This window comes from Limanda limanda, chromosome 4 (genome assembly GCF_963576545.1).
Source record: "Limanda limanda chromosome 4, fLimLim1.1, whole genome shotgun sequence".
NCBI classification, from domain to species: domain Eukaryota; kingdom Metazoa; phylum Chordata; class Actinopteri; order Pleuronectiformes; family Pleuronectidae; genus Limanda; species Limanda limanda.
In genome coordinates, this window is record NC_083639.1 from 31716561 (window position 1) to 31734060 (window position 17500).

General features: G+C 46.3%; 1 protein-coding gene across 1 annotated transcript in view; it reads left to right on the top strand.

The window, feature by feature from the left end:
• Nucleotides 1–14199, top strand: part of sdc4 (syndecan 4) — a 15838-nt gene extending 1639 nt beyond the window's left edge. Inside the window, exons 2-5 of the mRNA XM_061069351.1 lie at nucleotides 10282–10504; nucleotides 10614–10657; nucleotides 10783–10975; nucleotides 11135–14199. Coding sequence (XP_060925334.1) covers nucleotides 10282–10504; nucleotides 10614–10657; nucleotides 10783–10975; nucleotides 11135–11286 — 612 coding nt within the window. The 3' untranslated portion in view covers nucleotides 11287–14199. The remainder of the gene's footprint in view (nucleotides 1–10281; nucleotides 10505–10613; nucleotides 10658–10782; nucleotides 10976–11134) is intronic.
• The last annotated feature ends 3301 nt before the right edge of the window (nucleotides 14200–17500 follow it).

Below are 17500 nucleotides of genomic sequence, written 5' to 3' on the forward strand. Positions count from 1 at the left end.
ATCTGAAACCAGTGCTGTTCAAACACCAGAGCTTGTCACGCTTTGACCCTGCTGTGGAACCCAAAGACAACAACATGTGCTGGTTGTGTGTTTGCTCTGTGTGTAGTGTGTGTGTGTGTGTAGGGGGGGCGGGTGGGTGCAGTGACGCAGCAACGCTTCCAGTTTATTATAAATCATAACTGAAGTCCTCTCACTGGCAGAGAAGCCGTTAAATCAGTTGAACATTAGCAGAGAGAGGTGGCTTGAGCTGTGTGCTTGTGTGTCTGTGTGTGTGTGTGTGTGTAGTGGAGTTGTGAAGTCCACCTGGATGCCACACACACACACACACACACACACACACACATCCTGCCCCCCCCCGGTCCGTCCAGTTGCTCGGTGCAGATGGAGAGAGCAGGACGAGCGGCCTCTTCCAGTCCCTCCAGGTCGAGCACATGCCTGACGGGTGGACCGGGTTTGGTCATGTGACACATGTCCGCTGCTGCCGGGTCATGTGACACACGTCCGCTGCTGCCGGGTCATGTGACACACGGAGGTTTCCCCACCCTGGAGCCCGGGACCCTCATCCTGAATCGGAGGGGCTGAACTCCAGCGGCATGTGGCCGGGGGTCCGATTCCTCCTCTCCTTCCCAATCTGTGACATTCCTCCACCGAGCTCAGCTTCTGCCTGCTCACTCTGCCCCCCCACCTCACTCTGCCCCCCCCCCCCCGCCCCCCCCCAGCTCGTGTTTTTTTGATTTCCCCTCTGGAATGTGACCTCTGGTGACCTTGACCGGCCCTCCTTTGGGATTTTGCACACTTGGAGGGGTCTCAATAGGGCCCTGGGGTCTTTTCATCAGGGACGCTGCTTTCCTCTCGCCCAGCGGAGCAGCATCATGGATTCATCTCTAGCTTTCCCACCAAAATATCATTTTATTATTTCTTCCTCATCTTTTTTGTTCAGCTCTCACTCTTTTGCCTTTTCGCCCTTTTCCGTGACTTTGTTTCCCAGCCTCCGTTTCCCCCTGTGATCACTTGTCTTTTGTTCCTTCCCTTTTCTGAACTTTTCTTTTGATGAATGCTTAGCCTCTCTGAGCTATGACAATCCTTCCCTTCCCTCCGCCCCCCCCTCCCTCCCTCTCTCCCTCTCTCCCTCCAGCCTTTTCTTCTCTCCACCCACTGAGGTCATTATTGGTATGTGGGTTTGGCGTTCCCAGCTAATCGATAACAATGTTCCTCTACCTGACAATAGAGAATGCTGTGAACACAGAGAAGCCTCTTCTGGATCAGCCACAGGCCGATCGGAACGTTTCTATCACTGGTCGGAGTTGTTGATCTCCTCTGCTGGAGACCAAGACACTTACAGTTATCTAATTATCTAATTATGTCTGATATGCTGTGTTTGGTCCGTTTAGCTTCATGCAGAATGTTACAGTTTGTCTCACATCGATGAGGTCAAACCAAACCTGCTCTTCAACCGTTTCCACCGACCTCAGCATTTTCTGCTGAAGTAGAAAGATAAGAAGCTCCTGTAACTGTTAAATTAAAAAGCACACTGTGTCCTTAAAGTCTCCTCGGGTGATTTTAATTTCAATGAGCCACATCTAGGGTTGCAAAGGGGCGGAAAGTTTCCGTTAAATTTCCGCAAACTTTCCTGAAGCTTGGGAATTTTGGGAATTTTCAAGAAAAAAAACCCTATTTATATCTCTGGCATTGCATTAGTGTTTTTTTACAAACTTTGTTCTCATCTTATTCTACAGAACAATGCCACGTGCACTCTCTCATGTGTGGAGACATTTCACCCCATCCAATGTAGAAGGAAAGGCTGTGTACATTTGCAAATACTGTGCAAAGACCTATGTTAAGAATGACACAACGATGCAGAAGCATATAGTCAAGTGCCCAAAGTTTCCTCAGGGCTCAAATCAGACTATGACACAACAAAATGTTTATATTTATGTCTGTATATGACAAGGTAAGTACAGTTAGTATAAATTACCCACAACATTTCCAGTTTATTCCCGTATATTCCCTTTTAATTCCCGTTAATTCCCATGGAAAGTTTCCAACTTTGAATATTCCCGGAATTTTCCAACCCTATCCACATCACAGCACCTTAACTCACCAAATGTGCTGGGTCTTAACTCTGGTGGTTAATCAGAGGAAAGGAAAACCTCTGGTCTCAGAGTTAATCTCGTTGCAGCTTCAGGTTTTTATATCTCACTGGAATGTCTCTGGTTTTGCGTTAAGCTTCTGAATCATTAGCACGAGAATGAGTCCGGTTTTTTAAGGAAGTGTTTGTGTGTCTGTGTTGCGTGATGGGCTGCACAGAGAGCTGGTGTGTGGTGAAAGGAGCGTGGGGGGGGGGCAGCATGATAAATAGTATCGCTGGGATGTAATAATGGTTCCTGCATTGCTGTCCGCTGGTCTATAAAATCCCTTTGGGCCGTGGAATGTTGGCACAGAGAGAGAGAGAGAGGAGGGTTTTGTCCTTCCTGCCTCTGATGGAGAGCCCCCCCCCCCTTCAACCACCACATATTCTGGCAGTAGCTTCTCTCAGGGCAGAGGTAAACCATAACCCCCCCCCCCCATGCACTGGTTAAATATCACTTTCATGCAACGGTTCTGGACGCGCTCTCTGAGCTGGATCCACTTTCTGCTTTAATGCACAGAGTCTCTGCAACTCGTGAGAAGTTTTGATTTCATTTTTTACTCAAAAGGCCTTTTGTTAGAACTTCCGCTTTTTTAGTTTTAATGTAATTTTAGCTGAAGCTGTCTGGAAACTCTCCACTGCATTGTTCTGAAGTTTAACTGAAGTTATTTGTCACATGAGTATTTGCTTATCCTGGTCGTCTATTATGAGGAATTATTGTCGTACTCTGCAGGAAGGAGAGATGGTAATATGATATAAATGTCAGTAAGTTCATCTTCCTGGTTTTCATTTGTATTCTGGTTTAGTTTAACAGCATTAACGACTAATACTTTACATGTATATAGTTTCCTCGTGACTTTGATGCCCACAGATATCTTAATTTTACCCGGTTTGATAAAGAAAAGCAGCAAATCTTCATGTTTATGAAGCAATAAAAACGTTCTATGGCTTCAGCTTGTTGAGTTTACAGCTTTACCTCTTCGTACAGCAAAGTAAATAGAACCTTTGGATTAGTTGCAAGCAGACACATACTTGAACGTCCTCATTGTTTCAGCTCTACAGGTGAGAATAAAAACACACTTTAACCCTCAACTACACAAGCCAACAGCACAAACTTATTTACATGGAGCGCCTGGGAAACATCAGCTTCTCCTCCGCCACCTCCCCCCCCCACGCCCGAGGAGGAAAGCTGCTGTGGCTTTGTGGTGGACGTAGATAAATATAGAGCGCCGTGGCAGAACGTGCAACATGATCCTCGCTGTGTTTCCATTGGGAAATGTATCACCGAGCCCGGAGCCAGGCCGTTTGATGTGGGTGCCTCTGCCGTCCCGGGACGCCCTGTCACGCTCTGACAGATGGTCGTTCCCGGCCTGAAGCCAGAGCGTCAGCAGCCTTCAGCGCCGCTGCTCGCCGTCCACAAGCAGGACAGAAGTCTCTGACTCTGTAGGAGAACACTGAGGGAGTGAGAGGTGATAACCAAACCTCTGCATCTCAGGAGATCGTGTGTGTGTGTATCAGCGTCCTGGGGAGTTTGGTCCGGCAGTGGTCACCATGTTCAGTTGTTGACTTCAGCCGCTGACCTCACATCCTCAATAAGAGCTGCTTCTAAACCTGGAGATCTTCTCCTCTTTCTCCTTGTGAAGGCTCTGTGTTCAGTAGAAGTCCTGTGGTGTCTCTGGAATTTAACTTCCCACAAACCAAACTAAATTACCCCACTTTCTGTCAGACTTGTGTAATGCCATATACAGTGTGTACACACACACACACAGATGCACACAGACACACACACACACACACACACGCACACAGATACACAAAGCCACTGGAGATCAGAGTGCCTTTGGGTGGTATGAGGGCTTCCCCCTCATTCAGACATCCTTCCTGACAAATGTGCCTCGATAATACAGTAGGTCTTTGATGTGGTGTGTGTGTGTGCGTCACTTTGTGTATCTCTGCAGTGTGGTGGTGTGTGTGTCTGTGTGTGAGGTCTACCTCTGTGTGTTAGCCCACCAGTGGCTCGCTCAGCCACAGTCACTAAACCCATTGTCAGCGACCGAGGCCGCCTTGTCCGTTTCCAATCCACATAATTCAGCTGTGATTAACTTGTGCTAGTGTTGGCTGTGTGTGTGTCTGTGTGTATGTGTATGTGTGTGTCTGTGTGTGTGTGTGTGTTACCTTTAGACATTAAGTAATGGAGCTGTTTTGGCAGAGACACCACATGTTGGACAAAGTGCTGACAGTTGAGGATCTTGAGAACAAATCCTGAAAGTAAAACCTAGATTTAATCTCTCCCTGGTTTCCATATTTTCTTTTGCATGACTTTTCTATCCTGAAATATCAACTGTGAGACCTTGGAGTAAGGAAAATATATATTTGCAGACAATGAAATATTTTTCGTGCTCCTGCAGTTTGTCAGAAAATATGAGAGCAGTGTTTAAAATGTCCCAAGCACTGGAGTTTCAATGCAGCAGGACCCATGCTGTGTGAAGCTGGATTCGGCCCAAAGCTGTGAACTGGGAACTTTCCTTCTTGGCTCCTGGAGAAGAGGAGAAAGAGGAATGTAGCGGCCGACTGCATCGCCAAGGTCGTGGCTTCTCCACCGACCCACATGGAGAGACACATTCCTCAGGCGGACACACACACACACACACACACACACACAGAGGATCAGTCCTTCCTCCTTCCACTGCTCCCAGTCAGAGGAGAAAGTGAAAACGCTCTCAATCACACGGAGACAATTAGCTTAGCATAGCATTGTAATGTAGAAATAGAGATTCCTTTACCTGACTCCTTTTAAGGTTTACATAACTGGTGTACATGGAAAATAATTATCGTTTTACAGGATATGATCAGTAACAGAACTCTACAAAAGTTTAAATATTAGCGTCTGAAGTTAGTAGTGTTTTGTGAGGGGGTTTGTTCGAGAGTCAGGTCTGTAACATGTTGTTTCTGGCTCAGGTCCATTTGTAAATAACGATGGTAATTTATGAATCCATTAATCCAGAATTAAATGTTAACTGTTGCTTTGATCTGGAGTTGGACGTGATTTGAAAAGCGTTTACATCCCAGAAGTGAATGGGTTTTATTGTGGGTCGGTTAATGAATGAAGGAGGATTCTCACTACTGCTTGTTCTCTGGCTTCCACCAGACAGAAGTCTGTTTGTGTTCCAGGGATATTTCCTGTTTGGCCTCCTCTTGTTATTTCCCACCACTTCAGGCCTGGAGTGGATCCCCGGCTGGTGAGGACTCGTCAGCAGCTCACATCCAGTGTTCGGTGGTTTTGATCCAGACCAGTGATCTGTCTGCCTGAGGGTCTGACCTCTCAGAGTCTGAGGAGGGAAGAGGAGTGAGGACATCCGAGAGAATCCTGTATCCCTCTGACTCGCTGCAGGTTTTCTATCCATCGCTTGTGGATTTGCTTATCACCTGGATTCATGACCTGGAGGGAGGGAGGGGTGGGCGTGGCCAATAGAGTCATCACGATAAGGCCGGGGACGCTCCCTCAGGTGGCGCTCATCAAAACCCAATTAGTTTTATCAGCAGCGTCTGTTCAGACTCTGATCTCATGGTCAGGAAATGAGCAGTCAAAAGAAAAAGCTCCAACATTTACTCACTTTACTGAGTAGTGTGTGTCTTACTGAGGGGGGGGGGGGGTCTTTTAATCTGTACTACCTCAGCTTAGATGTTATGTAAGCCAATAAACTAGAAAACTGTTATACACCTTCATTTTATAATGCTGTTGGTGCACAAGTCAGCTGATCAGACGTTTGTTCCCAAGGCTGGAAACTGACTTCTTTTATTTTGGTAAAGACAGAGCTTCCTCCCGCTTCCCTTGGTCAGGTTCCTCAGGATCTCTCTGACTTCTGTGAGTCACTGTCAAGTCTCACATGCTGCTGGGAGCTGGACACACGGCTAAAGATAGACCAGGCGAAGGTAGAAGGAATCTAGAGCTCGGCTGTGGGAGGGAGAGTGAAAGTGTGTCCGGAGCGATGGAAACTCCACGCTGGAAACACTCCGTCCTGATTGGTCTCTGGATGAAGCACCAGGTGGTTTTGCACCTTCACACGCTCCGTGAGTCTCTGGCAGAGTGGTGAGAGCAGGAGGGGACCCGGAGGGAGGTGACGCAACAAGGGGAAGAGCAGCACTTCTTACTTCATATCCCTGTTCGCCATCAGAGCAGATATCACAAGCCAGAAGAAAGAAAGTTCTCCCGTCAACATGAGTTTTCTCAGAGGTCAGACGTGTGCTCCTCCGTCACGCCACCGTGTGCTCCTCCTCCACGCCACCGTGTGCTCCTCCTCCACGCCACCGTGTGCTCCTCCTCCACGCCACCGTGTGCTCCTCCTCCACGCCGGCCTGTGAAAGGAGCAGATGCCTCTGTGTGTGTCGGCAGATGGACGGATTGTTCCCCTGGTGTAATGAAGGGCGGCGGCTGGAGGCTGATCCCCGGTTACCTTGGTCATTGATATGCTCTCGAGGCGTCCGGCGGCATTGTTCGGCGTCAATGGGAGGGGCGGAGCCACAGGCCGGGTGGCGGGTGTCTTGACAGTCGGCCTTTCAGCGGCCGCGGCCTGTTGTGGAGCTGGAGAGTTGAGAACCTCCACGCTGAGAGGACAAGAGCCGAGGCTGAGGAGCAGGAAGTGACCTCTTTATTTCCACCATGACCCCCGATATGTGGCCGGAGTAAAAGAGGATTTTAAAGGGAAAGTTCACACACAAGTGAAAACACACTCTGAACCTTTTGAGTTGTCGAGCCGGAGGTAAAGAGGTGTGTGTTTGTTTTTCCCTCTGGACTTTAATCTGTTGGCTGCGTTGGATCTGATGATGTGTGAGTCACATGGTCTCTGTGGTTCCACTCAGCCAGAGGAAACCTCGATAATTAAAATGGAGTTTATTCAACAAAGAGGAGCTTTGTTTGGCTTGACCAGGAGTCTCAGGTCAAAGGTCATCTGAACCCATTACTATGTGAAGTCTTTTTTTTATACAAGTAGATCTCTTGGATTTATATATGAAAATGAAGACCTTAGTTCATGGAGGTTTGTTGAGATGCAGATGTTTTCATGGTATCGTATCCACGGTACGACTCTGCTGCTGTTTCCATGTTGTGTTGTAATATTAGATTAAATACCTGACGGGCCTTTCATCACCACTGGAACCCAGCGTTCTTCTCTCCCTCTTTCCTCCCTCAATCCGTTCTTTTGGCTGAATCCTCGTCGGGCAGGAGGATGGGGCTGTGAATCACTGAAGGGAGGACGACCTGGGATCCTTTCTGGCTCTGGACTGATACACAAGGAGAGTTTGGGTTACTCAGGGTTATCAGACGTAGCTTCATGAGTTTACTTTCTGGGAAATATTGGTTTAAAAACGTCTGTTCCTGTACATCAGGTTACGTCAAGTATTATTAATTATTCAGTTGTTAACTGGTTTCTCAGGATGTTGGCTTTGACTTGTGGTTTTCTCTCCTGCACCGAACCGCTCTGCAGTTCCATTAAAGCCTGAGAATAAGCATCTTTTGAAACACCAGAGCTGGATAACGTGCGTCAGGTCTTGAGGAGCGAGTGGTTTCACTGAGTCCAGGATCCTGAGGGTCCGGACCGTGGCTTCAACAGAGGAGACGTTCAGTGTCAGTGAAATCACCACGAGAGTTTTCCTGTTTGCTCGGTGATGTAACCTCTGCTCTCACACTCTGTGCCCGTCTGCAGGCCCAGCACATTTGTGTTGTGTTTGTACAGCAACACAACACTTCATCCTCCTCATGTTGTTGAACAGACCGAACCTGTTTGTGCGACTGAGCTTTGGTCTGGATCCCGTCCCAGCTGGAGAACACAGTGAAGATGGGATCAGCCGCCCGGCGACACACAATCACAACATGAAACACAACAGAATGTCTGGAGGTGTTCTCCTCCTGTCGGTGCAGGCCTCCGCTCGCCCTTGGGCCGGTACGTGGTTATCTCAGATCTCCTCCGTCACCATGGGGGGGGGGGGGGGGGGGTCTGAAGGTCAGGAGCAGCTTGTTGACCTGACAGAGGAGAACACATCGACCTCAGTGGCTGTGAAACCTGTTGTCTCATCAGATCAACTTAAGTTGAAAACACAGGTTTTGTTTTTCAATCATCCAGCAAAGCAAAGACGGATCCTTTCATCTTTATTACCCATTAAGATAATCCTGGATAATAACTGGCAATCATAACACTTCATAGTTCATGTTTATGATTTCTGAATCACTCAGTTTCCTGTAAAGGACGAGATGATGAGTGAGGTGGTAAACTCCGGTTGGATCTCCGTCTCTGTCCCTAGTCAGAGACAACGAGGTGTTTCCAGGGTGATTAAAAATATTTATGGGACTTTGTTAATTTCAAAGTCTTAAAAGTAACTTGTTGAAACCTGCAGGAAGAATTATGAGTTATGACAGAAACGTTATCTGACGCTCGTCTGAAGTTGAAGATGTTTCTGTAAATATGAAGCTGGTTGTTTGAAGCTCACACATAATGTGTGAATGAGTGTGATTCATAGAGTGTGAGTCGACGGGCCTGTTGCAACGTGTTCATCTGAACAGTGGAGAGGACATGAGGAGTCACCGGTTTACACACACACACACACACACACACACACACCGGGTCCACGTATGGGGTTTAACTGAGGACACAATGGAGCAGTGATCACGACTAATTAGAAAAGATTGAATTTATGGTTTCATTAAACTTTTAGTGTTGTATTTAGATATAAATAAGACACACAACCCTCGTGTGACCTGAGATCAAAGTGAGTGAATCGACGATGAAATGACGTCCGGCTGGTTTTCACGTTTCTTTAAAATCTGATGAGTCGTCCTTGTGTCTGAGAGGGGAGCAGTAAGATGGCCGCCCTGGTTCCAAGCCTCAGTGCAGTCACAATGGAGAACACCCCCCCCCCCACACACACACACACACACACACACACACACACCCTACTACTCTTTAAAGGCTGAGGGGATTACCTTCAAACACACCGTCACTATGTCGAGTGCTTAAACACACACACATGATACTGGGGGGCCTCAGGCTGGCTCCTCCCACCGGTTGAGACCCTTCAAGTGAAGACCCTGCGTACGGGACCCACATGGAAGCAATTATGAGAACTCATGACGTCAACACAACTCTGTGTGTGTGTGTGTGTGTCGCCCTGACTTGTTCTGTGTGATTTGTGGTGGTCTTTTCTTCTCAGTAGATGAAGGTTTCATTGAAGTGGAAGAAAAGCTTCTTCTTCTTCTTCTTTTCTTCTCACGACTCAGCTTCTAGAATCGTTTTTCTACTCTGATAAATGAGAATCTGTATGAGATCCATTCATCTTCAGCCTGGACATAAGAAAGTTTAGTTGGTTTAGTTTAATTCAGTTGATTAATAAGTTGGTCCAATAGAAAGTCAGTTAAATTTAAAAATGACCAGTCACATGTTTCCAGGATCAGTGAAACTAATATTTTCACCATTTCTGCCGTAACATTTATTTAAAATTGATTAAAAATGTAAATACACATATTGGTTTAATTTATATAAAACAGAAAATCTATTTATGCCTTTTTGAATCCAGGTTGCTTTTCTAATTACTGTTAATTGATTGATTTAAAGCTCGTGTGTGTTTATCTGCCCTGGTGTCAGGAGTCTGTTTGTTTGGAGCTTAACGCTGATTAATGGTGTTGTAATGATAATTAGTCTGGTGGGGGGGGGGGGGCTCTGTGTTTTAATCCCATTCCCGCTGCTTACTGAGCAAATGGTCAATGACATGAAGTGCAGTGATTAAAGGAGGTTGATGATTAAATCACTGTTACAACTAATGAACGGGTGAATAATGATTTTATTATAGAAGCAAAGTGACGTCTGTTTAAAAGTCTGAACGACACTTTACAACCAGTTTTCAGTTGCTTTAAAAATAATAAAAGATCAAGTGATTATCAATATATTATAGAATTAATCATCATAACTGTATCAGCATCGTCCCCGTGCTGCTGATCATCTCTACCACTCGTCACTGGTTGAGCCTCAGTGATGATCACATGTTTTCAGAAGTTGTTTTTTAAAGCTGATGTTGAGACTGAGATTAAGATTAAGATATGATGAGGTCATCACCCTCTGACCCCCCCCCTCCCCTGCCCCCCCCCCCCTCTGTGGTCCCAGCAGGTCAGGGAGACGGAGACGTGGATGCCCATGAAGACCACGCAGACCGTCGCCGTGTCGACACACAGCGACGGCCTGGAGTCCTCGGGCGACGCCCACAACGGCTCCGACTTCGGCTTCACGGACGACGCCGAGGACGACGAGGACGACAGCGACTACTACACGGACCCGACGTACGAGGACGACGAGGACGAGGACGATGAGTCGTCCGGCTCCGGAGACGGAGGTCGGTCTCTCCACTCGTCTCACTGTTGAAAACACTTCCTGAATCGAAGTGAAGGTTAAAAAAAGTGGAAACGATTCAGATTTAATGACTAATCCGTTTGTTTCCACAGCAGCGACTGTGACCCCGGAGCGAGAGGGCGGAGCTTCAGTCAAGGTGAGAGACGTTCAACCAGAAGAAGAAGAACATCCTGTTCACTGGAAAGCTTTTGATGTCACCTGGAGACGTTGGTCCAATCACACACATTCATTGACCTCCTGACTTCTCCTCTTCACCCTCAGCCCAACGCCAACGACAACAAGATCCCAGAGGCGGAGCTACCGGTGCGACCAACCGTCCCCAAGGTGGCGCAGGACAGCAACGACATCCCCCTGGTGAGGACGGACCCCGAGACCAGCGAGGAGTACCCGTCCAACGTGCTCATGGCCCACGCCAGTGACGACAGCATCTTCAACAAGACGGAGGTCCTGGCAGGTCGGTTCCTCTCCGGTTCCTCGGTTCCTCTCCGGTTCCTCTCCGGTTCCTCTCCGGTCACAAACGCTTTCCATCAGGAGAAGAGATTCATGAGCTGAACTGTTGACACGTTGGTAGTTTGTTCCGTTGGTGAAACGTGTGATTGTGTTTCTCCTGCAGCTGTGATCGCCGGCTGCGCCGTGGGCCTGATGTTCGCCGTGCTCCTCATCCTCCTCCTCATCTACCGCATGAGGAAGAAGGACGAGGGCAGCTACGACCTGGGGAAGAAGCCCATCTACAAGAAGGCTCCCACCACAGAGATCTACGCATAGACCCTGGCCCTACACCCCCACCACCCCCCCCACACACACAAACACACACACCTCACTCCCTGAAACCCGTTAATCCCTGATCAGGACCTCACAGTGCCTCATCTTCATCATGCCTCATCTTCATCATCCTTCCTCTTCCTCCTCTTCCTCCTCCTCTTCCTCTGACTGTACAAACCTGGAGAGAAGCTCAACAACAGTGGACTGACTCCTCCTCCCTCCTACTCTCACTGGTGCTCTCTCAACCAATCACAGGCTGTCTTCGGTCCGGGACAAGGAGCCACAGTCCAGGACGTCGTCCCGGTGTCACGTTTAAATCTGTCCCCATGTCAAGAGAACAACCAGGACTCTGACAGGTTCCACCCGTCTTTCTTCTTCTCTCCTCCTTCAGTTGAAAACACTAACACAGTGCAATGATGGTTTTTTTTTATCTCTGGTTCACGTTAACTGTCCAGTTATTTATTCCCCCCCCCCCCTCTTCCTCTCGACCTGATTCTTGGACTGAAGCTTCTCCCTCGACTGAAGCAAATGATTTTTAATTGTTTTTTTGTTTTTGTTTTTTACAAACTCCATGTAATGCAGAGAGATTCAAGACATTTCAGTTTTTTCTATTAAACAGAGAAAAGCTCCGAGGTTTGTAACGTGGCTGTGAAGCTGTGGTCTGGTGTTTGATCCCTTTGATCCTCGAGGAGCCGATCACACGTCCACCTGCAGGAGGTCGAGGAGAAGGAGATGATTCACCTCCTTCAAACCTTCACCTGCTGCAGAGTTTATCAAACTAGACTTTTATAACAGATTCTTTTATTTCTTTAAACCTTCTGTTTAGTCTCCTCGAGGCGGGAAGTCCCGTCGTCTGACATGTAGCTCACACACAGACACACACACACAGACACACACACACACACACACACACACACACACACACACACACACACACAGACACACACACAGTGTTGTCCTCTGCTGCCAGGGTGAACACTTCTTCAAAAGGAAGATGTTTCACCACTGTTATAATTACCGCTGTGCCTCTGGGGTTGTTTTTCTGTTATTATGGCGAAGCCACGCCTACATTCCTCACACACTCACACAGCTTGGTCATGTGATACGGGAGCAAAGGTCCGTCAGAGTGTCGGCTGCCCCCCCCCCCCCCCTCTCCTCACACTAATGAATCCACACGTTCACTTTGGTGCCACACTCGGCGTTGTGTTGCTAGCAACCCGTTAGCTTGACTTAGCATCGAGTCAAAGGAAACGCCCACAGCGACCTGGTTCTGTCCAGAAGGAAAAGCTACGGAATCCTGATTCTGCCTCTCGGTACGAAAAGATACGGACGATGAAACGTCTCTGACCACAAACCTCCGTGAATCTGTTTCCATACGCTTCAGACGGCGTTCTGTTTTTAACCTAAATGAGACGATTCCATCAGTAAAGATTTGGTCACGTGAGGTCAAATCCCTGCTTTTAAACGACAGAACTGTTGGGTTTGTTTTTCATTTATTTCATTTTATTAACTGTCACATTATCATGACTTTGAAACTCAAGGAAACGACTGAAAATAGGATTCTCCGGAAAAAAACTTGTTTAGTTTGTTCTCATCTCTCGTGATGGAATATAATTTACAGTAACTTCCCAGTTGACATGTAACACGTGTGAAACAGTGAATTGTCATCAGGTGAATATTCAGAACTGTTTCCAGGACAGAGCCAGACGAGCGGTTTCCAGTCTTTATGCTAAGCTACGCTATCCGTTACCACAAAGCTAATACGTGTCGAGTCTTCCTGTAACTCCGCCTCTTCCTGTCGGAGCACTGAGGTCCACACACGCTTTTGGGTTTTTCTTCATGGTTCCAATAAATGTTATTGCTCGTTTATCCTGTAACTCTGTGATCGGAGAAACCGGTAGTGTTTTGGTACTTCTGCTAACTCGTGGCGTTGATGCTTTCTCGATAAGCTACAGCGACGGTGAGTCGTTGGTTTTATATTTTCATCTCTGAGCTGAAGCCACGAACAGGTTCACGCTCACGTTTCTTTATCTGAAGCCGGCGGCCCACGGGCTACCAAGGACTTGTACATATTCATTAGATACACATGAGAATCACTTGGTACTTAGCCACATCCTGGCAACAAGAAATATCTACCAAATATTTAAATGCCAAATTGTTCTTTTCTGTTTGTGTTTCCCCCCCCCCCCGACAGTAACGCGCCTGTGATTTTACTGTAAATGAGTTTTGATACTACGATGCTAACACTAACTCACCTCCTCTCGTTGTTCGCCCGTGGTTTGATTTTGCTCCAGTAGATCCACTTGTCCTTTTTTTTTTTTTTTTTGTATTAATTTAACTGTCAAATTATTTTATTGCCTTCTTTCAGGTTGGGGTGTTTCCCCCTTTTTAAGCTGTTGTATATGTGATTTTAAAAGTTTTATATACACTAGTTTGAGATTTTCAGAAGCAAATAGTTTTGAAACTTTTTATTTTGTAAGAGTTCTCCATTGTCTCTTAGACTTTTTTTTGTTCTTGCTTTTGTATTTATGTTTGTTTGTGTGTTTGTAGAAGGATTGCTGACGTGGTCGTTGTTCGGGGGATGTTGTGCCGAGTCATGTTTTCAGGAGCAGACCTGAGCTGATTCTCAGCTGGAGCCGAAATAAAACGCCCAGAGATTTGTGATAAATGTTTGGTAATTTGAGTTTGATGCTCGTCTTCACCTCCAATGAAGCGTTCATCTGATTGTTTGGATAAGAATCATCTGGCTCAGGTCTGCTCCGGGAACATGGAGAGAAATGTTCTGCTGCTTATTGTCACAAACATCACATGTGAATCACAGTGGAGCGAAGAAGAAGCCGATGAATCATCGGCTTCTGCTGCAAGTCCTGATTTATTGGAAATAAAGCTATTTTTATGCACATTAACATTTTAAAATGTCGTCTTTGTCCCGATCTTTGATTCTGTGTCTCGAGCTTTTTCTGTTCGACTCGTCAACAAAAGAAAAGTTATAATCCTGAAGATTTCAGCAAGACGGATTAATAAATGATGGTAAACGAAGGAGGTCATGTGACAGGAGCCCGGCCAATCAGCGAAGGTTCTGAGCGTCTTTGGATCGTTTCCAAACTCAGTTTCTGTTCGTCCAGATCAAATAAGTCTGATGAGAAAATCTTTTAGTTATCAGAGGACGACCTTATGGTAATATTTGAATAAGATCTATTAAAGTAAAGAAAAGATGTGACGTGTTTTACAGACATTAAACGTATCAGGACTGAAACTCTACTGAGATCTGATCCCAGGTCGGATTCCCTCAGAGAAGAGAAGAGACGACAGGAAATAAAAGAAGAAACTTTAGCTGTGTGTGTCTGTGCATGTGTGTGTCTGTGCATGTGTGTGTCTGTGCGTGTGTGTGTGTTGTTGACGTTCGTACTGAAACAACAGACAAGCTGCAGCCTGCCGACCTCTGAGCTGCAGGGAAAACACACAAGTGAAGCCAAAGCACTGACGAGTACAACACACACATTCCAGCACAAACACATATTCATACATCATCGTTTACGTTCCTTTCAAACACAGACACACACACAGACACACACACACAGACAGACACAGACAGACACACACACACAGACAGAATTCATTGTGTGTTCAGTCTCTGGAGCTGAACACAAACACAAAGGAAGGTTCACGTGTGTATTTAACGTTTTCTCAGACTTCGTACGTTGTGAAGTTCGATGCCGAGCAGGTGAAGTTTATTTTTACGTGTTTTATTTCTTATTTCATTTTTATTTACAGTTGCTCCGATGTAGTTTTTCCTTTCGACCTCATGGTGGCGCTAGATGAACGTCGGGTTCATCCTCTTCCCGATGGATTGTTTGTTCCGATATGTCACTGTAAATATGCAGTGTTCCATCTGCAGGGGGCGCTACAGGAGAAGTCACGGATCCTTAAAGTCGGAAGGATTCATCATCTGGAGACCACGAATATTTTGTGTGAATTTATCAGATACTCAAACAAACACACACACACACACACCCACACACATTACACACTGTGTGTGTCATCACGCAGTGTGTAATGTGTCATTTGTGGGAATTTCCCGGACGTGTTGCAGCAGGTGTGTGTGTGTGTGTGTGTGTGTGTGTGTGTGTGTGTGTGTGTGTGTGTGTGTGTGTGTGTGTGTGTGTGTGTGTGTGTGTGTGTGTGTGTGTGTGTGTGTGTGTGTGTGTGTTTCTTCTCGTCTCTTTCATCCATGAAGCGTCTCAATCTGACGATCATGTGATTGCAAAGGAACTTTCCTACACCTTTGTCTCCGTCTCTGCTTTTCTAACTGAGGGAACGCGATCTGTCGGGGGGGAGAGTTCGGCCTCAGGCGCCGAGTCAAAGTGAAACGAGAGACGAGAGTTTCACGTGAATTCATGTTTCAAACAGGAAATATTCAGGATTCTTTTGATTTGTCGATAGAATTTAGAATTGAATATCAAATCTCAGGACTGGTTCACACCTGGTTTGTTTCAGAGCTTCAGTTCAGTCTGAACCTGAACGTCAGGTGTGATCGGTTCCTCACAGCAACAGGTGAGAGTTTAAATAAATGTTTATAATGATAATCAAGTTACCGTGTGAAATAAACGTATTTACTTTATACACGTGATAAGTATCGTACATTTAAAGCATGAAATCCGGGTCCAGATGTTTTTAACGTATATTTTAACTATTTTAAAAAAGTCGCTGCAGTTTGACTGAGCCGATCACACACGAGGAGGAAGTGGGGGTCTTAAATCTGTCAACACCTCCACAAAGGTCAGAGGTCACGTGAAGAGAGATGACAGGAAATGAGGCTCTGAGTGTGTGTGTGTGTGTGTGTGTGTGTGTGTGTCTGGTGTGTGTGTGTGTGTGTGTGTGTGTGTTGTTTATATAGGTACACGACTGGATCAGTGTAACATCAACATTTAGGTTGAAACTCTCAGATCAACATTTATCTTCATTTTCTGCTCTTTACATTCTCTCCTCAGTGTGTGTGTCTGTGTGTGTGTGTCTATGTGTCTGTGTGTGTGTGTGTGTGTGTGTGTGTGTGTGTGTGTGTGTCTATGTGTCTGTGTGTGTGTGTCTATGTGTCTGTGTGTGTGTGTCTATGTGTCTGTGTGTGTGTGTCTGTGTGTCTGTGTGTGTGTGTCTATGTGTCTGTGTGTGTGTGTCTATGTGTCTGTGTGTGTGTGTCTATGTGTCTGTATGTGTGTGTCTGTGTGTCTGTATGTGTGTGTCTATGCGTGTGTGTCTATGTGTCTGTGTGTGTGTGTCTGTGTGTGTGTTTATGTGTCTGTATGTGTGTGTCTATGCGTGTGTGTCTATGTGTCTGTGTGTGTGTGTCTGTGTGTGTGTTTATGTGTGTGTCTGTGTGTGTGTGTCTATGTGTCTGTGTGTGTGTGTCTATGTGTCTGTATGTGTGTGTCTATGTGTCTGTATGTGTGTGTCTGTGTGTGTGTGTCTATGTGTCTGTATGTGTGTGTCTATGTGTCTGTATGTGTTTGTCTATGTGTCTGTATGTGTGTGTCTGTGTGTGTGTGTCTATGTGTCTGTATGTGTGTGTCTATGTGTCTGTATGTGTGTGTCTATGTGTCTGTATGTGTGTGTCTATGCGTGTGTGTCTATGTGTCTGTATGTGTGTGTCTATGCGTGTGTGTCTATGTGTCTGTGTGTGTGTGTCTGTGTGTGTGTTTATGTGTCTGTATGTGTGTGTCTATGCGTGTGTGTCTATGTGTCTGTGTGTGTGTGTCTGTGTGTGTGTTTATGTGTGTGTCTGTGTGTGTGTGTCTATGTGTCTGTGTGTGTGTGTCTATGTGTCTGTATGTGTGTGTCTATGTGTCTGTATGTGTGTGTCTGTGTGTGTGTGTCTATGTGTCTGTATGTGTGTGTCTATGTGTCTGTATGTGTGTGTCTATGCGTGTGTGTCTATGTGTCTGTATGTGTGTGTCTATGCGTGTGTGTCTATGTGTCTGTATGTGTGTGTCTGTGTGTGTGTGTCTATGTGTCTGTGTGTGTGTGTCTATGTGTCTGTATGTGTGTGTCTATGCGTGTGTGTCTATGTGTCTGTGTGTGTGTGTCTGTGTGTGTGTGTCTATGTGTCTGTATGTGTGTGTCTATGCGTGTGTGTCTATGTGTCTGTGTGTGTGTGTCTATGCGTGTGTGTCTATGTGTCTGTATGTGTGTGTCTATGCGTGTGTGTCTATGTGTCTGTGTG